General features: G+C 42.9%; 1 protein-coding gene and 1 pseudogene across 4 annotated transcripts in view; one reads left to right on the top strand and one right to left on the bottom strand.

Moving 5' to 3' along the window:
• Positions 1–2,718: 2,718 nt before the first annotated feature.
• On the bottom strand, positions 2,719–3,247 carry LOC103273278 (annotated as a pseudogene). Its single transcript, XR_002482693.1, has one exon. The product of XR_002482693.1 is annotated as a 40S ribosomal protein S18 pseudogene (transcript).
• Positions 3,248–5,687: 2,440 nt separating this feature from the next.
• ABCC5 (ATP binding cassette subfamily C member 5) overlaps positions 5,688–26,060 on the top strand; it is an 83,330-nt gene continuing 62,957 nt past the window's right edge. For 2 of the 3 annotated variants that reach the window (XM_008070693.1, XM_021718863.1), the window contains exons 1-2: positions 5,688–5,872; positions 9,266–9,449. In XM_008070693.1, coding sequence (XP_008068884.1) covers positions 9,321–9,449 — 129 coding nt within the window. In that variant the 5' untranslated portion in view covers positions 5,688–5,872; positions 9,266–9,320. The remainder of the gene's footprint in view (positions 5,873–9,265; positions 9,450–26,060) is intronic. The other variant, XM_021718862.1, reaches the window with a different exon arrangement.

The raw sequence follows: 26,060 nt of genomic DNA, 5'->3' as shown, positions 1-26,060 counted from the left end.
CAAAGTTCTTATGCTTATAGCGCTTATACCATTATAAAGTTACAATGAATGTACAAGTTATACACTCAAGACTACAAAATCTACACAACACTAATGTGATGGATAATATTGTTTTGCTAAAATTAGATAGTTGCTGCCATTTTTTGCCCTCTTTTTTAACAAGGAGCTAGTTTTTGAACACCTATCTGCTATTTGACCAATTTGATAGTACATCTCAATATAACAGTACTTAAAAAAATTTTTAAAGCAGTTCTTCATTTCTTTTTTTTTTTTTTTTTAGAGTTGGCGTCTCACTCCGTCGCTCAGGCTGGAATGCAGTGGCAGGCTCACGACCATCCCAGCCTCGACCTGCTGGGCTCAGGCGATCCTTCCACCTCAGCCATCCAAATAACCGGAACTACAGGCGGGTGCCACCATGCCCGGCTAATTTTTCTTGATTTATTGTAAAGATGGGGTCTCACCAAGTTGCCCAGGCTGGTCTCGAACCTGTGGGCTCAGGCAATCCTCTCATTCCAGCCTCCCAAAGTGCTGGGATTATAGGCGTGAGCCATCGCACCCTGCACTGCAATTCTTCATTTTATACTATCTACTACGCTCACTGCTAATGAAGTAAGGTAACAATGAAGCAACAAGGGAAGTTGCTACTACAAAGGTGGGATGTACGAAATACTTTTCTTCACAACATGAATATGTGTTATGACTGATCATACCATGCCTATTCTACTGTATACTTTGTAGAACACGCTACAAAATCATTCGACTTTCATTTGGCATTGTCCACAATTTAAATCCTTTCCTTTCTAATTTTCCCAAGACCATTAAAGGGTGCGTTATTCTTTCACACCATATTTCCATGATGTCAAAAAACACTTGATTTATGAACTAACTTTAAAAAAAAATCCTATGGCTGGATGTGGTGGCTCACACCTATAATCCCAACACTTTGGGAGGCTGAGGTGAGAGGATTGCCTGAGCTCAGGGGTTTGAGACCAACCTGTGCAACTTGGCAAGACCTCATCTTTACAATAAATCAAAAAATTAGCCAGACGTGTGATGCGTGCCTGTAGTTTCCAGCTACTTGGAAGGCTGAGGCGGAAGGATCGCCTGAGCCCAGCAGGTTGAGGCTGTGGTGGCTGTGAGCATGCCACTGCACTCCAGCCTGGGTGACGAAGTGAGACCCCCAACTCAAAAAACAAAAACAAAAACAAACTTATTCCTAAGAAAACAAAAAAGGCTTTCATTGCAAAATTGATCTGTCAAAATAGCTGTCTTGATAAGTGGCAGAAGAATTCAATAGGAATGCCATAGTAAATGTGGTGTGATCGTTACCATTTGACATTAGTTCCTGACAAGATGAGTAGAGGAGGGTGTGGGAGGCTATTGCAGTAGAGATTTCTCCTGCTGATGAACAGACCACCATCCACCCAGGTCTACAACCAGGAGCCTTGGTGACACCTCTTTTTCATTCCTTTGCATCTAATCCATCAACATGTTCTGTTGGACATGGCTCAGTGGCTCACACCTGTAATCCCAGCACTTTGGGAGGCCAAGGCTGGTGGATTGCTTGAGCCCAGGAGTTCAAGACTAGCTTGGGCAACATAGCAAAACCTTGCTTCTACCAAAAAAAAAAAAAAAATTAGCCAGGCATAGTGGCACGCACCTGTAGTACCAGTTACTCGGGAAGTTGAGGCAGAGGGATTGCCAGAACCTAGGAGGTCAAGGCTGCCATGAGCCATGATCATCATGATCATGCCACTGCACTCGAGCCTGGACAACAAAGTGACACCCCGACTTACATACGCTCTGTTGGTCTTACCTCTTCAATTTCTCTAAAATTTCATCCACTTCTCCCCGTCTTTTCCACCACAACCATAGTCTAAGCCACCATTCTCTCTTTCCTGGAGGGAAACAATTACTCCTAGCTGGCCTCTTCTCTTCCATTCTAGCTGTCTCTAATTCTTTCTCCTGTCTACCAGCCACAGGACAGTTTTCAAAATGTAAAGCTGATTTCTCAACTCCTAACCTATTTGCCCTTTAAAGCCTTCCAATAGTTGTCTTTTGCTCTTACTCTAAAGACCTGTGACATGTCTACAAGGCCTTTGGAGATGTTCCCTTCCTTTCACTGCCACCTGGCCTTTATTGTTCCTTCTGCTTTGATTGCTACCTCCCCTGCCCATCTCTGCTGTCTCAATTTCACGGACTCCTAGTATACCTTCGGATGTAACAATATCTCCTTTTTAGGACTTACCACAGTTATATTTAAATTTTGATTAATGTTTATTTAGGAGTCTAAGCCCCATGAGGGCAGGAAACTTGTTTGTTCTGGCTCCATTGTATTGCCATCAAACATTGAATAAATGAATATATTTAGAACATTACACAACATAAATAATATTTAAAAATGCATACAATTTTGCATTGCAACATAAATTCTCTAGGCCCTTGTCTGAGACTTGGGGGATATCAGCTCCCTAAACATTTCACAACACAAATACATTTTGAGGCATGGGTATTTGGTAATCATGTAAATAAGTTAAGTATAATTATTTGGCTTAAGCTATCTGTAGACAGACCAAGACAGTACTACAGTGTATTGAAGTATGCCACTGGGGCTGTATAGTGTGTATCCATTCCTTAAAAAACAAAACAAAACACTACAATCAATATGTTTGAAATTTTTCAGGGAGATTTAGAAGCTTTTTATTTTATTTTACTTTATTTCTTTAGGCATATAAACTATTTCTTAACAAACAAGGCCTACAGATTTTATTTATTCTTGAATACACCCACAGTATGGCCATGGTGCCCAGTGGTCTTGGTGTGCTGACCTCAAACATGAAGGCCCCAGAAGTGATGCAACGCTTTATGGGCCCAAATCTTCTTCAGTCGCTCTGGGTCTTCACGGAGCTTGTTGTCTGGCCAAGGCCTGCCTATATTTTTCATCCTTGACATCCTTCTGTCTGTTCAAGAACCAGGGATCTTGTACTGGCATGAATTCTGCATAATGGTGATCACATGTTCCACCTCATCCTTGGTGAGTTCTCCTGCCCCCTTGGTGAGATCAAAGTCTGCTTTCCTCAATGCCACATGAGCATATCTTCGGCCCACACCCTTAATGGCAGTGATGGCAAAGGCTATTTTCCGCCGCCCATCGATGTTGGGGTTGAGTGCCCACAAAATGTGCTGGAACTTCTCAGGCATCGCTAGAGACATGGCAGCGGCACAAACGGAGGCATGTCGGCTCCTGTAAAAGCTAGAAGCTTTTTATTTTTAATTTTTTTATTTTTTGAGTCTCATTCTGTTGCCCAGGTTGGAGTGCAGTGGCACGCTCCCGGCCACTGCAGCCTCAACCTGCTGGGTTCAGGCAATCTTTCTGCCTCAGCCTTCCAAATAACTGGAACTACAGGCACGAGTCACCGTGCCCGGCTAATTTTTTGATTTATTGGAGAGACGAGATCTCACCAAGTTGCCCAGGCTGGTCTCGAACCCGGGGGTTCAGGCAATGCTCTCACCTTGGCCTCCCAGAGCACTGGGATGATAGGTGTGACCCACTGCGCCCAGCCTAGGAGCTTCTTATTTTATATGATGGCATCAGATCTGCAGCTTTTGGGTGCGACGTGCTTAAGGTATAGTTGGAAGTACTAGTATGCTTTGGTGAGGTGCAATCTCACTGCTATTTTAATTTTCATTTCCCTGGTTATTAGTGAGATTGAGGGTCTTCTCGGGTTTCCTTTTCTGTAGGGTTGTCCATTCATATCATTTACTTATTTTGCTATATTTTCCTATTGGCTTATTTGCCATTTCTTATTGAGTTGTAGATATTATATGAATATTTTGTATTTAAAAATGTTGTGAGTTATAACTTGTGCTTTATCTCTTCACTTCATGGCATCTTGTACAGAAGTTTTAGTTTAATTTAATTTTAATTTTTTGGAGACAGAGTCTCACTCTGTTGTACAGGTTGGAGTGCACCATCATTGCTCACTGCAGCCCTGAACTCCTGGCCTGAAACAATCCTCCCGCCTTAGCCTCTTGAGTACCTGGGACTACGGGAGCATGCCACCATGCCTGGCTAATTTATTTCATTTTATTTTATTTTAGTAGATACAATGTCTCTCTATGTTGCCCAGGCTCAGAAGTTTTTTTATTTTAAAGCAGTAAAAATTATCGATCTTTCCTTTATTATTTGTTTTTGTGTCTTGTTTAAGTTCCTCCCTATTCCCAAGTTCATAAAGATATTTACATTTTTTCTTTCGCGTTTAAGCCTTTGATCTACCAGAAACTGATTTTTCTGTTTGGTATGAAGTAGTAATTCCTGATTTTTTTTCACGTGGATAATCAATTGGTCTCAGTGCTATTTATTGACTCTTCATTTCCCCACTAATTTGTAAGGTCTTCTCTGTCACAGACCAAGTAACATATATGCAGTAGACTATTTATAGACTCTTTATTCCATTGCACTATCAATCTGTGTGTAACAACACACGATGTTAACTTTAGCTTTATGATACATTGGTATCTCCACACTAGCTAACTACCTAGTTGTATAAAAATAAAATTATTCAGGCCGGGTGCTGTGACTCATGCATATAATCCCGGCACTTTGGGAGGCCGAGGTGAAAGGATTGCCTAAGCCCACGGGTTCGAGACCAGCCTGGGCAACTTGACGGGACCTCATCTTTACAATAAATTTTAAAAAATTAGCGGGGTGTGGGGGTAGGTGTGGCTGCTTGGAAGGCTGAGGCAGAAGGATCACCTGAATCCAAGAGGACGAGGCTGAGGTGGCTGTGAGCATGCCACTACACTCCAGCCTGGGCAACAGAGACACCAACTCAAAAAAAAAAGGGGGGGGGGGGGGGCTTTAGCATACTATTTCTAAGGTCCTTCTAAAACCATGATCCAGGCATTTTATTATCTAGAAACCAGGCGGCACAACCTTACATGATGGACAGTAGGGATTAAAGGGAGATAGGCGGTATCTGTGTAGAATGCAGGCTCGAACCATGAACAAGCAATCGCCAAATGTGTAGTGCCACAACAGATAAGCTTTGGGGCTGCGGCAGGGCTCAGTGGCTCAAACCCGTGATCCCAGCACTTTGGGAGGCCGAGGCGAGAGGATTGCCTGAGCCCAGGGGTTGGAGACCAGCCTGGGCACTTGGCGAGATCTTGCCTCTACAATTAAAAAAAAAAAAAATAGCCGGGTATGGTGGTGCACGCCTGTAGTTCCAGCTACTTGGAAGGCTGAGGCAGAAGGACTGCTTGAGTCCAGCAGGTCGAGGCTGCGGTGGCCGTGAGCGTGCCGCTGCACTCCAGCCTGGGCGACAGAGTGGGACTCCAACTCAAAAAAAAAAAAAAAAAAAGAGATTTGGGGTTGGCCGGCTGTGATGACGACTCTGGAGCAGAAGCAGGCTGCGATGACCTTCACGATATTTTTCGATGTGATTTCACGATATGAACGGCCACGCACGGTCGGCACGGTCCCGCCCAAGAACACGGCTGTGTACAAACACAGGGCTACTGTGACCCCTCCTTGGCTGCCCACTGGGAACACGATCGCAGAGAAGATTCCAGACAAGCTCGCGGAGGCACGGAGAAGGATGGAGTAGAGCCCGGAGCACGGTGGAAAAAGGGGCAGCCCGCATCGCCTCCGGGGCGTCCGCGGCGCTTCTGGGAAATGTAGTTTTTTGCCGGGCTCCGAGCCTGGGGCCCCGGGAAGGGGAACTACAATTCCCTTCAGTCTTGGGAAGGCTTTGTGCAGCGCGCCTGCGCGGTGTGGCGGCCGATGCCGCTATAAAGGCTTGTTTTGCTCGGGGGCTCATGCTCGGGAGCGTAGTTGAGCGGCCTGCGTGGCTGTCCTGGAGCTGGGGCGCAGGTAGGTGGTGGCCACTGCGGCACCCTACCCGCTACTTTGGTTGTCACGGAGATCAACCCTTTGCGCGTCCTCGGGGCGTGGCGGGCTGTGATCCGGGATCCGAGCGGTTCGGGGGAAGCCGCAGACCCGAGAGATGGGGTCTGGCCTCCCTCTGGTCTCCAGCCGCCTCCATACATGACCCTTGGGGACTGGTAGCCAGGTCCTTGCGGGGAAGGACAGGCAGGTAGGGTCGGGATGAGTGGTCAGGGACCTTGGCTGTGTCCCCGGATGCGGCCACCAGGGGGAGCTGCGCTCGCGGCCCACGGGTGTGGGTCGCGATCGCCTCGCCAGGCCGGAGCCGGGTGTGGGAACGCCCTATAGCGCCGGGGCATCCCAGGCGAAGCCGGCCGGAGCCCCGGTCTTGAAGGTGGTGGTCGGGCGGCCTGGAGCACGCCGCTCAAGCCGCAGCATGAGCTGCAGGCGACCTTCGGAATAAGTCGTCCTCTTGGTTTTTGCAAGCTGGTGAATGAGGTACGTGCCATAAACACGCACGGCAAACCCGTGGCTGAGCCGGGAATGGAGCCCAGGTCTCTTGACTGTCATCCAGTGCCCTTTTCACTTCTGCCACAGGCAGCTGCGTGTTGCTTTGTGTTCATCACACAGGGGTCGTTTGGTTTCTGCACAGACGGGGAGGCTGGAGGCAAATGGGCACAGCAGCGATCGGGAAAGTTTCAGAGGGGTTTGAAGAAAAGGATGGCTATGTTCCCCCAGGGTCTCTAGCGCGAGTGAAAGGCAGGGAAGCCTGGAGGCGCAACAAGTGGATTTGCCCGGGGTGTGGTAAATGTGTATCCTTTTAAGCTTCACATCTTCCTTATGCAGCTTCAGGGCCCGGAGCAAGGTTCCAAGGTGGGGAAAACTACTGAGAAATGTTGTGAGGGCAATTTGCAAACAACAGTCAGACTAGTTAGCAGTTTTGTAATCCTGTGCAACTCCTCTCCCCACATGCAGTTGACTCTATCATCGTGCAGGGGGAATGTCTACACGTTTGCATCACTGGGAAGGGAATCTTGATTAAAGACTCAACCCTGTTGATTTTGAGTCTGAGTGCTTCTTTGGGGTTCTCGCACTTTGATGATTCTGCTACTGCCCGTGTACAGTTCTGGCTTAAATATGAACAAAAATCCCTTCCCTTTCCTCCTTCCTTGATAACTGAGGCAAGTTAGCATTTGGAAAAGACTCCAACAACTTTAAGGAAGAACATAAGAAAATAGGGAAATACAAATAGTATCAACAAAAGTCTGGCCTAGTGGTCCTTCCTTCCTTCCTTCCTTCCTTCCTTCCTTCCTTGCTTGCTTCAGATTGGGGCCTTGTTTCTTTACAGACCGGTCAGGCTTCCTAGCTCTTTGCTGGTCTCCATGTAGCAGGCCCTGTCTTATATTCCCTATAGACTGAAGATGGGCTCCTCCTTACGTTCAAGGCTACGAGACAGTAACTTTGTGCCTACTTAGAGCCTGCCTTCCCTCATGGTTTTGCGTCTTTTTCCAGGAAATTACAGACATAGGGGTGTTAGAAATAATGGAGCACTTTCCCACACCCTTTATACATAGAATAATTTGGGCTCTTGGGATATTGTAGCACTGTTATACCAGTCACAATAGGCACACAACAGCCATTATTTGTATAATATCATAACAGAGAAGTTGTTTTATCCTTGCCTCTCTTGGCTCATCCGCTCCATTGATTCTTCTTTATCCATTGAAATAAAGTGACTGAAAGGATCTTTGGCTATTACAGGTGCTTAGACGATTGGGATGATGTTCATGTTCTTGACATGGCTTTTCATATTGTGAATGAGTTACATTGACTCCCTCCCTTTTAAACTGCTTGCCTGCCAACCCCCACCTTTTTAAAAAGTAGCACTAATCTTTTCCTCTTCTGGATAATCAGCTAGGCTAGGAAAGCCTTGGAGGGGAAGGTTAGACTTCTGTGATCCCCTGTAACAAGAAGGTTACTCTGATCTGCAGCTACGGCTCAACATTGGGGACACTGGCAGATGCCAGGTCTGTTTATAGTTTAGCCTTAATGAGGTCTCAGTGACGTGATTGCTGTGCTCTTGCTTGGTGAGACAGTGTTCTTCATGGTGCAGTTTGTCATTGGACAAGGTGACTTAAAAAAAAAAAAAAAGGAAAAAATAAGAAACTTAGCTAAATCAACTTAGGGTACTTAAACCAGAATTCTGAAAGACAAGAAGTCAAGCTTTCTTGGTGCTGGAAATGTGTCTGTGGGGGAGATTTAGTCCTTCTATTTAGAGGATTAGTAAGTATTCTTTTTTCTGATACCTTAAAAAGTGAATTGTAATTGTTAGATTTTTGTGCTGCAGGTGTAATACTTGTAAGTCACAGTGATAGCCAGGGGAGATTTATGGAATCCGAAAGGCAACACAGCCACATGTCTTTTATTGAGGCTAGTATTAAAGGTGTTTTCTTAGCTTGTATCTGGAAGCCGTGAACCACCTTGCAGTGGGGGAAACATTTTAGAGAAGTATCACATGTGTTTATTTTTTAAAAAGTGACTCGAGTTGATACAGGGTATTGATTGGAGTTAGCAGAGCAAGCAGTGTTTTAGAGCAGTTTCAGATAGAAACTAGGTAAGACTTAGTAGTACAGGGTGGGGAATTTGTTTTTGTTTTTTTTTTTTAAATAACAGCTTTATTGAGATGATTTACATACCATAAAATTCATGTTTTTAAAGTGTACACTTTAATGTTTTTTCCAGCATATTCACAGAATTGTGCAACCATTCCCATTATCTAATTTTTTAACATTTTCAGTACCTCAAGAGGAATTTATGCTTGAAGTTAATATAATATTGTTTTGTATTTTAGCTGTGTAACTTCATGGAACTTTAGGATGACAGCTAACCCTGTTAGATATCTAACCCTGTTAAATAATCAGCTAACCTATTAATTATAAAAATGCAGAGATGGGATGTATCATTGGTACTATAAGTGCTTTGTAAGTTTCATTTAGTAAAATTTAATAGGATAAATGATGTCCACTTTAAAATTGTGAGGTTTGTAATGCCTGGAACAAACAGAAATTATTATTATTATTTTTTAAAAAATGACTGTATGTTCTGTAGTTGAAAAGGGTGAATGTTTCTTTACTAGTGTGTTTAATTTTTCAATTTTTTTTCTGTAGAAGTGAGAGAAGGTAATTTTTCTTGATTCTATTACACTGAATTTTTTTCTTTAAAAAAATGAAAATCTTTGAAAAATATTTGTATAGTTATAATACTAGAAAACTTTAATACTTTTGCCCCCCCTGCTTTTTTTTAAAAATAATTTTAAAGCACATCAGCATACAATAAGCATAATTTAGGAAATACCTGTCCTTGATGAATTTTTAATTTCAGAAATTCTGACGTGAAACCAAGAGTCTGTGAGCCCTGGCACCTCAACTCAGAGAAGATGAAGGATATTGACATAGGAAAAGAGTATATTATTCCCAGTCCTGGGTATAGAAATGTGAGGGAGAGAACCAGCGCTTCCGGGCAGCATAGAGACCGTGAAGATTCCAAGTTCAAGAGACCTCGACCGGTCAGTGGTTTTTTCCTAAGAATCCCTTTTCTTATGACTTGTTTTACTAGACCACACCTCTTTTTATCTTATGATGGAGTTTAAAATTTTATTTTTCTTTATTGGCTTTAGATCACTGTTAAGTATTTAACGGAATTTGCTTATGAAAGAGTCCCTGGTTCATAATAAGCACTCAATAAATGGAAGAAAGATTGGCTCTCCGCTTTTCCACCTTAGAATTCTCCTCTTTTTCACTTTTACTCTATTTTGGTGCCTCCTGAAAAGGCTTTGCCTCAGGAGAAGACAATTTATGGGAGAGAGTGTGCACCACTAAGCTTTATTCATGCACTTAAAATTGGTTTTCCTTCTGCCTCTGTTATCTGTTTAAAATGTGAATCAGCTGAGTGCAGTGGTTCACACCTGTAATTCCAGCACTTTGGGAGGCTGAGGCGAGAGGATTGCCTGAGTCCAGGAACTTAAGACCAGCTTGGACCGCTTGGCGAGACCTGGTCTCTATAATAAATCAAAAAAATTAACTGGGCATGGTGGCACATGCCTGAAGTCCCAGCCACTTAAAGGCTAATGTGGAAGGATTGCTTGAGTCCAGCAGGCTGAGACTATGGTGGCCATGAGTGGGCCACTACTCTCCAGTCTGGGCAGCAGAGTGAGACTCCAATAATAAAAAAAAAAGAAAAAAAATGAATCCTTTGAAGAGACTCACTTGGATTTCAGAGGGTGATTACAACAATTCTCTGTAGTTGTAGGGTAATCTGTTAAGTTTTTCAAGTTACTTCATGACTGAATGTAAAGTTGTCCTTAGAAAATAATCTAATTTCTAATTTCATAATCTAATTGTGGAAACAATGAAGATGCATTTTGACTTGCAGGAAATACTCTTTTTTCCTGAGGGGAAAAACATTATACCTTTTATTTTTTTTTTGAGTTGGAGTCTCACTCTGTTGCCCAGGCTGGAATGCAGTGGCACACTCATGGCCAACACAGCCTCAACCTGCTGGGTTCATGTGATCCTTCCACCTCAGCCTCCCAAGTAACTGGAATTACAGACATGAACCACCTCGCCCAGCTAATTTTTTGATTTATTGTAGAGACAAGGTCTCACCAAGTTGCACAGGCTGGTCTCGAACCTCTGGGCTCAGGCAGTCCTCCCGCCTAGGCCTCCCAAAGTGCTGGGATTACAGGCTTGAGCCACTGCACCCGGCTGTACCTTTTCTTGAATTGCAGAAGTAACTAATAAGGCAGAAGGTTTAGGAAGTTGTGGCTTGTGTTCATGTGATTGTTATGTGGAAACTTGAAAAAGAGAAGGGCTTTGCAGTTGACACTGGTGTTTCATTAGCCTTTTCCTCTTGGGTGTGTTAAAGCTGTTAATGTCTTAATTAACATTTTCTCACAAATGAGTCTTCTCTGTTCCCTACTGTGTATTGTAGAATGCTTGCCCATTCAGGCTTAACTTTGGAGAAATATAGATTCAATGTAACTGTTGTCAAATTCTTCTTTGGTGCCAGTTTTGTAACTTCGTGTCATTTGTAGAGGGCCTTGAAGGGTAGTTAGGTGGGGAGGTTTTTTAGGCAATAGAAGTTAGAGACCCAGAGGTATGGAAAAAGTACCTAGTATGTTGCGACTTTGGATAAGCTACTTAAGTCATTTGTACCTTAGTGATGTATGTATAAAATGGTGTTGATGGTAGTATTTAACTTGTGAGATCATTGAGGAGTGAGATAATTCATATAAAATACTTGGGGTGGTGTCTGGCACATGGCCAGTGCTCAATACTTGTTTAGGTCTTAGAACTAGTTGCGTGGAGTGTAAGCTGTATAAAGGTAGTATAGGCCAGGGAAAATTCTGCGTGTTGTGCTAAAAACAGAATCTTTTACTATGGAATCTGGGGAACTGTTGAAGTTAATGAGGATGGTTTTTTGTTTGTTGTTTTAATTTTTTATTTTGAGATAACTACAGATTTGCATGCGGTTGTAAAAAAATAATATAGAGAGATTCTGTATATACTTCACCCAGCTTTCCCCTGTGGTAATTTCTTATATAACTACTATAAAATCACATCAGGATAATGACAAATACTGATAAATCATTGGCCTAGGCTGGGCTCGGTGGCTCAGCCTGTCATCCTAGCACTTTGGGAGGCCGAGGTGAGTGAACTGCCTGAGCCCGTGGGTTCAAGACCAGCCCAGGCAACTTGGCAAGACCTCGTCCCTACAATAGATAAAAAATTAACCGGGTGTGGTAGCGTGCCTGTAGTTCTGGCTACTTGGAAGATTGAGGCAGAAGGATCGCTGGAGCCCAGCAGGTCGACACTGGGGTGGCTGTGAGCGTGCCATTGCACTCCAGCCTGGGTAACAGAGCGAGACTCCAATTCAAAAAAAAAAAAATTCATTGACCTTATTAGGATTTTACCAGTTTTACATGCACTCATATATGTGCATTCTGTGCAGTCATTCTGTATGTGTAGATTGGTATGTCCATGACCATAGTCAAAATACAAAAGTCTTATTACCAGGATCTCTCATGTTACCCTTGTATACCCACAGCTACCTCCACCTGCCCTCCACTCTCTGACAGCCACTAATCTTTGCTCCATCTCTGTAATTTTGCCTTTTTTTTTTGAGTCGGAGTCTCATTCTTTCACCCAGCTGGAGAGCAGGACACACTTATGGGCACCACAGCCTTGACCTGCTGGGCTCAGGCGATCCTTCTGCCTCAGCTTTCCAAATAGCTGGAACCACAGGCATATGCCACCACACCCGGCTAATTTTTTGATTATAGAAACAAAATCTTGCCAAGTTGCCCAGGCTGGTCTCAATCTCTGGGCTCAGGCAATCCTCTCACCTCTGCCTCCCTGGGATTACAGGCATGAACCACCGCACCTGGCACCATTTTGTCATTTTTAAGAATGCTATACAAATGGAATCATGGCATATAACCTTGTGAGATTGCTATTTTCACTCAGCCTGATTCCTTAGGTATTCACTTAATTTGCTGTGTGCATCAATAGTTCTTTCCCTTTTATTGCTAAGTAGTATTCTATGTTATAGATATATCATAGTTTGTTTAATCATTCATTTGTTGACGGTCATATGGGTTATTTCCAGTTTTATGGCAATTATAAATAAAGGTGCTTTGAGTATTTAGGTACAGGATTTTTTTTTTTTGACATCAAGTTTAGTTTATTATTATAGAAATGTGTCAGGCCAGGGAGACAATGACCAAATGAAGCCAAATGGACCTTTACTTTTTATTTTTAACATAAGCTTTTATTTCTCTGGATAAATGCCCAGGACTGCAGTTGCTGGGTCATATTGTAAATGCATATTTAGTTTGATAAGAAACTGCAATACTCTTTTCCAGAATGGCTGCATTTTACATTCCTAGCAGCAGTGATCTAGTTTTTCTGCATTCTTGCCAATATCTGGTGTTATCATTATTTTTATTTTAGTCATTCCTATACGTGTGTTTTGTACTCATTGTGGTTTTTTTTTTTTTATAATTTTTTTTTTAATAGAAATAAGTTCTTGCTATGTTGCCCTGGCTGGTTTTGAACTTTCAGGCTCAAGCAGTCCTCCCACCTCAGCTTCCCAAAGTGCTGAGATTACAGGTGTGAGCCACCACACCTGGCCTTTTGTTGTGGTTTTAATTTGCAGTTCCCTAATGGCTGCTGATGTTGAACTGAAAAGGAATTTTTATTTTATTTTTTATTTTTTGAGTCAGAGTCTCACTCTGTTGCCCAGGCTGGAGTGCAGTGGCATGAGTACAGTGAGTCAGGCGATCCTTCTGCCTCAGCCTTCCAAGTAGCTGGAACTACAGGCATGCACCACCATGCCTGGTTACTTTTTCTTGGTTTATTGTAGAGATGAGGTCTCACCAAGGTGCCCAGGCTGGTCTCGAACCTGTAGACTCAGGTAATGCTGTTACCTCGGCCTCCTGAAGTGCTGGGATTACAGGCATGAGCCACCGCGCCCAGCCAAAGGAATTTTTCAGACCAGTTTTTTATCTTAGAAAGATTAGTCTTGAAGCAATACGGAAAAAACCTTTATCGGAGAGAGACACAAAACAGGAAGGTTGCCATGCCAGTCCCGGTGAGAGAGGCCAGGGATCTTTTTCAAAGCATAGCAGTGAGACTAGGAAGGGGGAAAGATTGAGGGCATCTCTGGAAAGGTAGTAAGGCATGGGGGTGTCTTGGATTGGTGGTGAAGATTTAAAACTATTAATGGACATATGAGAAGGGAAGGTTAGCCAGACGCAGTGGCTCACGTCTATAATCCCTGCACTTTGGGAGGCTGAGGCGACAGGATTACCTGAGCCCATGGGTTCAAGACCAGCCTGTGTAAAATAGTGAGACCGTGTCTCTACAATAAATCAAAAAATTAGCCGGACATGGTGGCACATGCCTGTGGTTCTAGCTTCTTGGAATTCTGCGGCAAAAGGATTGCCTGAGCCCAACAGGTTGAGGCTGCGGTGACCGTGAGCAGTGTGCCATTGTACTGCAGCCTGGGTGACAGAGTGAGACTCTGACTCAGAAAAAAATAAAATAAATAAAGGAGAAGATGTGGGATTTATTTGATGTTGAACATGTTGAATTTGAAGCGTACCAGGTGAAATTCTCAGCAGGGAGAGTGTAGATAAGAAGTAAGTAGGAAAAAAAATTTGGAGCCTTTAGTGTGTCCACGTAGTGGAAGCCATGGGACTGAACAGGCTTGGCCCAGGATTGCTTATAATACAGGAAGTGTTGGAGCTGTGGAGCTGGGTACAGCTCAAGGACGGAGGAAGAGGGGCTAGGGGACACACAACCACATGCTGGGAACTGTGTCCTCTACTAGGGGGAGGGGACTGCTGGAGGCCCAAGCCCCGCCCTCATGCAATCTACTTAGTACATTTTCACATGTACTCTCCAGCTCTAACAACAAACAAAAGTACCTGTAAGTAACAAAAGGTAAGGATACATCTATGGCTCTTGAGTGGAAAACAAGGTTTCATTCACTACTGTTAGCATTTGATAAGTCCAATAGATGCAGAAGCATGAAACTATGTCATACAGAAGTCAGAAGCAAAGCACCAAGGAACACATTCTGATTTTAAACAGGCAGTGCTTTCCTTCCTCAAGCTGTAAGCCAAGATCCAGGGTACAAAATTTGTCCGTTTCTTAGTATCATGACCAAGTCTTTCTTTTGGAATACTCTTTGGAAAAATTGCTCTAATCAGTTATGTCTTGAAATATTTGTAGCTTCTCTCATTTGTTTAGAGATATTTCGGTCAAAATAATGCATCTGCACACCTACCTCTTCTTCAGGACTATGAAGTTAAATGCGTGTAGTCACACACAATTTGAGACTTAGGAGACAACTTTTAATCCTAAAGTGTGAATACAGTGGTGCCTTCCATTGCTGTTAGTTCTTTAAGCCTGAGTACTAACTTTGGCTGACATTTGGCTGGCATTATTTTCCTAACATGAAGATTTATGCCTAGGCTATTCCTTAACACTGTCACTGTGCTTGATGCATGGTTCTTCAGGTATAGTTCTTTTAAAAATAATTTTGATTATATATGTACATGTATTATGCAACTCCACGAACTTTTTTTTTTTTTTTTTTTTTGAGTTAGAGTCTCACTCTGTTGTCCCAGGCTGGAGTGCAGTGGCATGCTCATGGCCACCACAGCGTCGACCTGGCTGGGCTCCAGAGATCCTTCCACCTCAGCCTTCCAAGTAGACGGAACCACAGGCGCGCGCTACCACACCCGGCTCATTTTTTACTTATTGTAGAGACGAGGTGTTGCCAAGTTGCTCAGGCTGGTCTCTAACCCGCGGGCTCAGGCAATCCATTCACCTCAGCCTCCCAAAGTGCTGGGATTACAGGCTGATTACTGGAACTTTGGTTGTTTTAAGATGCAGTGTGTGTTCATCTTTTTATTCAAACATTGGTGCACTCTCCAAGATGATTGCACAGCACTGAACTGAGTGATGCAGTGCAGGTATCAATAAGTTGATGCTGGGCCTGCATACTCTCCAATAGAACCTTAAACTCACAAACGTACTGAATGTAGATGACTATTATTTACATGCTATGGAAGTTAATAAGGAGAAAGTGCCTCTCTCTCAGGGAAGACTTCGGGAGGAGGTGAAATTTGACTCTAGAACTGAGGAATAGGTAGAATTTAGAGAAATGAAGGACATGGCAGACAGAAAAAAGAGCTGTGCGTAGGGATACCTAGGCCTTGCTGACTTTAAGCATCAAGTGTAGGAAGGCTTAGCTACACAGGGATAAGTCAGTGAGTTTCGGATGATGTGTGTTCTTGAATAATAAGCCAAGGAGTTTGGATTTTAGTTGCTTTAAATTAATATTGAAGCAAAAGCAAGATAGAGCTATCAAATGCTATCATAAGCTTTGTTTTCTTGTGATGATGACTTGCTTTCTCTGTTCTCTTGGGCCAAGGGTGACTTGTTTTTCACTAGCATGTCTAATCTGGGGAAGGAGGAAGAATGGAAAGTAAGCAGAAGTCAGTGACGTTCATGTGCCATTATGACCACATTAGTTTCTTTCCTTCTCTCAAAAGTGTATCATTTGGTGGAATTTTCTTCCTACCAAATGAGAACATTTGATATCTAGGAAAGATAACAAAGCAGGTATTCATAAAATCCAGGGATCTTTACGAAATATTTCCTTACTTCTGTGTTAGCCTGATCCTTTTACCTTTGTTGGAGTTTTCATAATTAGTGATTTGAAGTATTTTGGTGAGCTGCAATTATATCCCAGGGATCAAAGATATGGGCCTAATCTCTTAGCAGAAATGAATCTAAGACATTATTATGAGAGAAAAATGGGCTCATTCTAGAAAACGTGCAAAATGTGTAAGATTATAGAAGAAATAAATCACGCTTAACCCATCTACTGAGACTATTGTTTTCATAAAATAGTTTTGTCCAGTGTATGCTACTTTGAGAGCATTTGACCCTGAGAGCTTTTCTTTACAAACGGAGGGTACATGAATTTGCCTGTGCCCTTGTGTTTGCAGAGTCAAGAGTATTACCTGGGAGTCTGCTTGCTATTAGGAAGAATAGGATGATGGAGGACAGTATTTTGCAGCTCCGCGCTATTTTTCCCTTGATTGGTACTCAGTGACTCAGCAGATTTTCTGGACAGTCAGTGTTGAGTAAGAACACCTGCCTTTTTGGTTTTTTTTTTTTTCCTCCCTGTAGGCATCCATAAAGCTTTTTGAGGCTTAGTAGTCTCTTAGGTATTGCTGGGTGTGACACAGTATCTGGCCTGGTGCCAGGTGTCCTTCTCCAATAGCAGCCCAGAGCTCTCTGGCGGAGATAACAACAGCATTGCTATTGGTGCAGAGCCCAGGTGGCTCTCGGGCCTGGTGACTGCATCGACTGCCTGTTGGGGCTCCTGTGGTTGGGCTGCTGCCCTCATCATGAGCTCGCTTGCACCGCTGTCTGCTGCAAGGCGGCTGCCGCTTTCCATGGAAGCGCTGCTTAAAGAAAATGGATATAGCCTGTTGGTATGAGTTAAAGAAGCTTTCTGTCAAAGGAGAAGAAAGCACGGGAAGTAGCTTTCTGCTTTTTAAGCAATTTTAAGTACCTAAGTCTTTGTTTTGTTACCATAATTCAGAAGCTACAAATAGTTAATGAAAACGTTTTCAATGAAATCTTGGTTCCACTGCTAGGTAGCCTTCTGCTAATGCTTTCCTTAATGTCTCACCATTTCCCTCTCTTAGTTAAAAATAAAAAGGTCAGTACCAGGGGCAGGAAGGAGGGCCTCCAGAAGTCTTTGCAATGGTTGAGTCTGTTAGTATTAAACTTATAGACTAATGTGGAGTTAATTTGGTACACTGAAGTCCACTAATTAGCAGAATTAAATTTGTCTATCCCTGCCCCCCCTTTTAGGGAGTTAGTCTATTTAGATGTTATGTGTGTTTTAGTTATTTAAGATTATTTTCTGAATTAGCTGTTCAAAGGATCAACTTAATTGTTATTAGACATCAGATGAAAACTTCTGTTTACCAAAGCCCGCTCACAGAGGCAAAAAGCAAGACTGACTTGTGTGCTTTAAAAGACAACTGGAACCTTCAAGGCCATCCTGTCCAGTTTCCACTTAGATGAGACCCAAGAGAGGTTACTTGGCAGACTGGGCTAGGTTTGGGTGCTCTTCCCAGTGTTGGTCTTTCTGGACTCAGAACATGATGGTTCTGCTATCCTCTCTCTGGCCCAGTGTGTTGGACTGCCAAAAGGGCACAAAACAGCCAGAAGATGCCAACAGTACTGACAGCTGTACCTGACCTTGGAGTTCAGGGTGTGTTTTTGAAAGCGAATCTTGCCAAAAAGGATTCATATGTTGTTTTTATGAAGTCTATTTTATGTCATTGAAATAGACACAGTCAGGCTTTAAGAGGTAAACCATACAGAATGGGATACAATAAATGGTTATAGTTGTTTGGCTTTTTAACAATCCCATGAACTTTATTTACAACCTTCTGTTTACTTCTAATTGGTGTTCTGTAGGTATGGTGTTGCATAGTCACTTCGTTTTCCTAAATGTTGTGTCTTAGAGTAGAAAAATAGCTAAGCTGCCCAACCCCTGACCTCTGTGTTTGTTTCTCACCATGTTTAGCAGTTCTAGCCAGCTCTGCAGTACAGTGGTCACATGATGGAGCCACTGCTGCCTTGTACTAAGCATTTTATGTACATTGTACTAGGCACCGAAGGGCGACTTATTTCCAAATTGTATTTTGGCTTTCCCCTCCTTAAACTAAAGCCTGAAACTTGTAGAAGAGATTTTGTCAAATGCAAAAAAGGTCAACACTCACAAATTCCACTATCTAAATCAATGGTTTTCAGGCCAGACTGCATATCAGTCACTTGAAGAATGTTATAAAAAAATATTGATGCTGAGTCCTTATTCCAGCTAATTAAATCAGTCTCTGGGGTAGAACCCAGGCATTGGTGATGTTTTAAAACTTCTCTGGTGATTCTAATATGTAGCCAGTGCTGGTAACTTCTGCCCTGGAGCCCATGGAATAAAGTCTAGTGTGTTCCCCCACAATTAGTGGGCTCCAAGTGTTTCCTATAAGTCCTCCACCCCGCCCACCACCACCATGATTCATTTTTAGTTTAATCCTTTGAAACCTTACGGTATTAGCAAAGTTAATCTTAAACCTCCAATGTATTAGGAACTTTGAATAAGTTCCTTGGAATTTAGCTTATGAAACAACTGAAAGCCCTCAAATTACAGCTGATAATGGGGTAATGCTGGATTATGAACTGTGGAAAAATACCTGTTTTACCATGGTGGTAGTGTCAAGTTATATTTGTGAATTAGGGGCTGGTCATTGACATGGGAGTAACACAGCACAGCTACAGATGAGTGAGTGAAGGCATAGCTTAATTCACTTCTCAGCCTAGCGTGGCTGCTGAACTGTGGAATGAATTTAGCAGGTTCCCCGACTTTGAATAGTAGGCTCTTCTGTATTCTGCTTCTTCCCCATATGGCTTGGGCTCTAGAATTGTGTTGCCTCTCTTGACTGAAGTAGCTGCTGTTTGGAAGTTCTTAAGGGAATTGCTTAAGATAGTCAGGGTCATGTTAACAACCCACTGGGGAGTCAGGACATGGGAAAGGAAGTGTGTTTGGTAAGTTTCTTTAATTTGTTGGAGATAGGGTAGGGAAGCCTAAAGTCAGTTGGTCTTGGGAGGATGGCAGCTTTTTAATTTAAAAAAAAATTTTAATTTCTTCTTTTTAATTTAATTTTTAATGTGGAGTCCCTGAGAACTGTATCTGATAGTAAACAGCTCCCCTTAAAATGTGTGTCTTAGGCTGGGTGCAGTGGCTCACGCCTATAATCCCAGCACTTTGAGATGCCGAGGTGAGAGAATTCCATGAGCACATTGGTTCAAGACCAGCCTGGGCAACTTGGTGAGACCTCATCTCTACAATAAATCCAAAAATTAGCCAGGCATGGTGGCATGTGCCTATAGTTCCAGCTATTTGAAGGCTGAGGTGGAAGGATCGCAGTGGTCAGGAGCATGCCACTGCGCTCCAGCCTGAGTGACAGAGTGAGACTCCAACTCAAAAAAAAAAAAAAAGGGTGTGTCTTCATAGATGTTTGTCCTAACAGGGCCAAGGCATCTGCAGAAACGCTATTCTTGGTCAGAAGGATTTACGAGAGATTGCCCATTCTGTTTGTTTTAAGATCTTGTGAATGAGGAAGAGGAGAAGACTCCCACTATGGAATGAGGGGCAGTGAGGACCTCACTATGCTGTGGGACCTGAGGCCCATCTAGTCTGGTTGTGCACCAGATACTTCTTTCTTTGAGGGGTTTGCCAGACAGGAGTCCTGTAGCCTTTAATCCCCTGGGAAGCTGAGTGGCGCCTCTGTGTTGCCAGTAGATGCCTGCAGTCTCTGCATTCAGGAACAACTTGGATAAATCCTCAACCCTGAGGCTTAGGAAGGCTACCCTGCTGTTGTCCTGCTGTCAGGAAGGGATTGGACTGTTTAGCCTAGGGATTGATTTCTGGCCCCTGGTATCCTGTCCTAGGGGCCTTGGTTTTGGGGGGCAGGGAGGGGAGGAAGTCCATGGTTGCCCTGTCAGCAAACATCCCTGTCAGCAGCCTGTTAAATGAGGCAGGGCAGCCAGAGAAGTGGTGGCCGGCTGTGTGGTATGAGAGGTGCACTAGTTATCACAGATGTGAGGATGGTGTTAGGGCCCGCGGAGGAGGGAAGTCTCTTATGTCAGTGGCTCTGTTCACTTGTGGATTGAATGTTACTTCTTTCTTTTACCAAATGTGTATTTGAATATGTGTTTCCCTGACATTTTTTTGAACCTTGACACAATCTGAATTTCATTGCCACCCCTCCTGCCCCATCCATTGTTTTGGCAGGAAAAATACTGTGTCTCCTAGCCATGTAGTCATAGGGAAAATATAAATGGCAATATTTCCTTGTTTAATGTTTTTCTCACTTCCTGGGTCAAGCAGTATTTTTCCCTTTGGGATGAATCTGCTGCTGTGGGTACCTTTCTAGTGGCTGGGTTTTCTGGCCACAGAGAGCCTTTCAATGTGTCATGCTCCTTAAGAGAAATAAAGCGAAACGGGTGCCATCATCTTATCTCAGGAGAAATTTTTTAAAAGTTACCTTAGAAAAAGGATTGAAAGCCTCCTAACATAAAAAAAAATGGCCTTATAAAATCCATTCCCCTAGATCAGCATATATCATGTACCAACAGTGTTAGCTGTTGAGCTATCTGGGGTTACCCTAGTACCACTGACATTTGGGGCCAGACAGTTCTTCATTGTGGGAGCTGTCCTTTGCATTGTAGGATGTTCAGCGGTATTCCTGGGCTCTCCCCACTAAAGCTAGTAGCACCCCTCCAGTAGTGACAACAAAAATGTCTCCAGATATGGCCAAATGACCTCTGGGCAAGCAAAAAAAATTACCCTCCCTTGAGAATTACTGGGCTGTACTGTCCAATACAGTAGCCACTAGCCACATGTGGCTATGGAGCATTTGAACTGTGGCCAGTCAAAACTGAAATGTGCTGTAAGTGTAAGATACACACCTGACTTCAAAGACTTAGTACAAAAAAGAAATGCCTCATGTGTAAAATTTATAATAATTTTATATTGATTATATGCTAAAAAAGATAGCACTTTTAATTGGGTTAAATAGAATGTATTAAAATTGATTTTTTTCAAGCTGAGGTTGTTACATAAATGAACGAATGAATTTTACCTTTTACTTTTTAAATGTGGCTACTAGAAAAAAAAAATTTTTTTTTTTGAGTCGGAGTGTCACTCCATCACCCAGGCTGGAGGGCAGTGGCACACTCACGGCCACCCCAGGGTCGGCCTGCTGAGCTCTGATGATCCTTCCGCCTCAAGCCTTTCAAGTAGCCAGAACTACAGGCGCGTGCTACTATGCCCAGTTAATTTTTTTTAAACGTTTACTTATTGTAGAGACGAGATCTTGCCAAGTTGCCCAGGCTGGTCTCAAATCTGTGGGCCTAGGCAATCCACTCACATCGGCTTCCCAAAGTGCTGGGATTACAGACTGAGCCACCAAGCCCGGCCTACAGAAATTTAAGTTATTTTATGTGGCTGATATTTGTGGCTTGCATTGTAGTTTTGTTGGACAGCACTGAACTAGATTGTTGACTTGCTGTGGTTTAGTCATTAATCTTATTTTAGGCATTTAGATTCCTATAAACCATTGGGTTGAAATGATTTTTTTCTTTGGAAGATTTTCCTTTATATAGTTAAATTATGAAGACACAGAAAATGTAGTGCTACATATTACCAGTTTGGTCTCCTGACCACCTGCTGGTGGCATATTAAATATCGGTTCAGTGTTCAGATAGTTCTGATAGTGTATGTTTGTCTACATTATCCTCCTTTGCATGTTGGGTTTTGTCTGTCTTTATTAAATTAAATTTCTATTTCTTGATTGGTGACCTTGGGTCTGTTTGTGCTCTAGCAACTGGCACATAGTGGACTCTCAATAAGTACTTATTGAATGAATGGATTTAAAAAATCACTTTTTTTTTTTTGAGTAAAAGTCCACTGTTTGAAATATATCATTATATTGGTTAGTCACCTCTTCAGATTTATCCCCTTCCCTTAATGCTAATTTCACTATGCAAAAAGTTTTTCTTTTCACATTTAAACCTATCTCTCTTCCCTTTGGTAAGTTTTTGACTTTTGCAGGAGGAATGGAGGCTATCTCCCTTCCATATCTGGGCTAAGTATATTCTTTAATTTTTTCTATTTATTCGATCATTTTGATAGAATTTAGGGGATTAATTCCAGATGAATTAGTGTATGGTGTGAAACCTAGACCCAATTCATCTCCAGCCTGGGATTTATTTGTCTCAACAGTATTCACAGATTCATGATTCCTACCTTGTTATCCTATTTATGCTTTCATACAGTAATCCCCTATAGCTTGAATAGATTAAGTCTTTTTCTTGGTTCATTTCCATTTTCAATCCATTCAACCTTAGAATGTTGACGACCCACCTTATGAAATATTAACTGTGGTAGGATATATTTGTTCTTACGTTGAAACAGGCACTCTTTTTTTTCCCAGCATGCTTGACCATGTAAGCTTTTTTTTAGGAAGCCTAGAGAAGTTAGACATCCCAGCATATAGTTAATTACAAGCATGAGATATCCATGCACTTACTGAAGTCTGTAGTGTATCTGTTCTCTGGCATTTGCTCATCTTTGGTTTAAAAACAATTAGGGATGTATGGTTTTGCAACTAAGTACTGTGGTTTATTTGCTGTCTAGTGTTGTAATCGTGTAATTGTGACTGATGTTGGAAACTGCCATTTGCTTATAATGAGGTTAGGTAGAAGACTCAGAGTTAGAAAACTATCATTTGTCTTAATCTGGTACTCACCCCAGGGAAGAGAGGAGAGCTGTTTATGAAGGTACATCTGAGACTGTCTTGCACAATTATGATTGATTTGCTTGCTTTGTCTTTGAAAGACACATATAGCATAGTGATTAAGAGCCTCAACCTGAGTCGGGCTACAAATCTCTGCTGCAACCTAACTTCTGTGTGCCTCAGTTATCCTCCCCTGGATAATGTCTACCTCATAGGGTTGTTAAGATGATTACGCGAGTTAATATCTGTAAAGCATTTAAAACAGTGTCTCGCACATAGTAAATGTTATGTTGGTTTGCTATAAATTAATTTGTACAAATTTTCTTTTTTTTTGAGTTGGAGTCTCACTGTTGCCTAGACTGGAGTGCAGTGGCCACTCCCGGCCGCCGCAGCCTCGACCAGCTGGGCTCCGATGATCCTTCGGCCTCAGCCTTCCAAGTAGCCGGAATTACAGGCGTGCGCTACCACGCCCGGCTAATTTTTTGATTTGTTGTAGAGATGAGGTCTCGCCTGCCCAGGCGGGTCTCGAACCCACAGGCTCAGGCAATCCACTCACCTCAGCCTCCCAAAGGCGCGGGATTACAGGCTGAGCCACCAAGCCCGGCTTGCACAAATTTTCTTTTCACCATCAAGTAAATGGTTTGCCTTTACAAATATATGCTGGTCATGAGACTTGGCTATAAACAAGGAAGATTGCCCTAGCTTCTTTTATTTCTTGCTAATGTCGAGGCAGCCTCAGGACAACAAATTAGATCTGAAAGTACTAAAGCTAATAGCAGTTTTCTTTTGCAGTAATACTAGATCATATATCCTGTGATAAAGTTAATTGGGAGCTGGGCACAGTGGCGCACGCCTGTAATCCCAGGACTTTGGGAGGCAGAGGCGAGATGGTTGCCTGAGTCCAGGGGTTTGAGACCAGCCTGGGTAACTTGGTGAGAGACCTCATCTATACAATAAATCAAGAAAAATTAGCTGGGCATGGTGGCACATGCCTGTGGTTCCAGCTACTTGGAAGGCTGAGGCAGAAGGATCACCTGAGCACAGCAGATTGAGGCTGCAGTGGCCGTGAGCGTGCCACTGCACTTCAGCCTGGGTGACGGAGTGAGACTCGGACTCAAAAAAAAAAGTTAATTGGGGGAAGTTGAGTAGATGTCTAATTGTAGGAGTTACACTCCTTTTATTTTTTTTTTGAGTTGAAGTCTCACTCCGTCACCCAGACTGGAGTGCAGTGGCCACTCCCGGCCACCGCAGCCTTGACCTGCTGGGCTCCGGCAATCCTTCCGCCTCAGCCTTCCAAGTAGCTGGAACTACAGGTGCACGCTACCACGCCCGGCTAATTTTTTGATTTATTGTAGAGATGAGGTCTCGCCAAGTTGCCCAGGCGGGTCTCGAACCCACGGGCTCAGGCAATTCACTCACCTCAGCCTCCGAAAGCGCGGGATTACAGGCTGAGCCACCAAGCCTGGCTGGAGTTACACTCTTTAATCCTATAATTCCACTGATAGAATTTATCCTAAATAATCCAGAAAGAAAAAAATAGACTGTAATTGTTATTAAAAATAAGCAAAACAGCTAGAGAATCTAAACAGAAATGGAATGGTTACAGTCTCCTCAGTGTTATACCATATAGTGTTAAATGATAATAATGCAGACTGTGAGGCAACAGCAAGGCGTTTTAGTTGACATTTGACTAACAGGTGCCAAGCTTTCTACTGTGCCAGGGGCCAGGGATACAAACAATAGTAAGATAGCTTGCCCTCTAGGAGCTCCTACTGGAAGCGTCCTACTGCAGTGGTATAGGTGCAGGGAAGGTATAGAAGTGAGGAAATAAATTCCCTGACTTCTAAAGGGTCGAGATGGGCCCTAAGGTTTGTGAGATAGATCAATTGGGGTAATATAGTTAATATGTATTGCATATTTATTATATGTCCAATACTTGACACTTTTCACTATCCCATTAATTCCTCTCAACTCTATGTGGTAGGTGTAAAAATGAGTAAACTGAAACTTAAAGTTTTCTGGTAACATGATGAAGGTTGGCAGATGTAGTCTTCAAACATATATCTGTCTTCTAAAATCACTGTACTTCACTATGTCTTCCAAGTATAGGAGAATTCTGCCAGGGGAGGTATTAATACTTTAAGGCCATAAGAGAAAAATAATGTTGTTAGCATAAGAGAATCCTTTTCTCTTGGTGCTTCTTTCCCCCTATTTATTTATTTATTTATTGTAGAGACAAGGTCTCACCAAGTTGCCCAGGCTGGTCTTGAACCCCTGAGCTCAGGCAATCCTTTTGCTTCGGCCTCCCAAAGTGCTGGGATTATGGACTTGAGCCACCGCATCCAACCACCTTTTTTTTTAAATGTGAACATCTAGGAGTTCTTGCCAACAGCTGAACATCTGTTGCTTATTGTTTTAGAGCCCTTTCTCTGAAGGGACTGGGTGCAGATATGGAGCAGGAGCATGTTTCCTTCAAAAGAGCAGATCCTACATCAGATCTTATTTCTATCAGATATTTCATTTCCCTGACATAGGCAATATGAAAAGATATAACAAGGCCAATGGTTTGCGAAAATGTTTAGAAAAGAACAGCAGAAACGGGGTGTGACTTGGGAAGTGTGTTACTTAGAGTGGCAAGTTTTGAGTCCCTTAAATCAACAACATAGACTTTTTCTTACCTTTATTGTGAGAATTCCTATTCCATGTTGTATTCCATGAAAATTCAGAGGATGGGTGTTATTTTAACCACTTTTGTGGGGTTTGTCTTTGTCAGGGTAAAATTGTACTGAGTGCCTTGTTTTAAAATCAAAGGCAGAACAAGAACCCTTGGTCTGTGCCATGTTATAGGCATGGCACAAATGCCATGTTAACTGGCATTTGATAATGCTGCTTGCTCTGGTACTCATGATAAACCGTGGGGGATGAAGGCTTGCCTGCCAACTCTCATTTGAATCTTTTTATTTATTTACTTATTTTTTTGTGTTGGAGTCTCACTCTGTCACCCAGATTGGAGTGCAGTGGCCGCTCCCGGCCACCGCAGCCTTGACCTGCTGGGCTCTGGCGATCCTTCTGCCTCAGCCTTCCAGGTAGCTGGAACTACAGGCATGTGCTACCACGCTCGGCTAATTTTTTGATTTATTGTAGAGATGAGGTCTCGCCAAGTTACCCAGGCGAGTCTCGAACCCGCAGGCTCAGGCAATCCACTCACCTCAGCCTCCCAAA

The sequence above is a fragment of the Carlito syrichta genome, unplaced genomic scaffold (assembly GCF_000164805.1).
Source record: "Carlito syrichta isolate Samal-C Ts95f unplaced genomic scaffold, Tarsius_syrichta-2.0.1 Scaffold313936, whole genome shotgun sequence".
Classification (NCBI taxonomy): Eukaryota; Metazoa; Chordata; class Mammalia; order Primates; family Tarsiidae; genus Carlito; species Carlito syrichta.
This window is presented reverse-complemented; position numbering and strand designations above follow the sequence as displayed.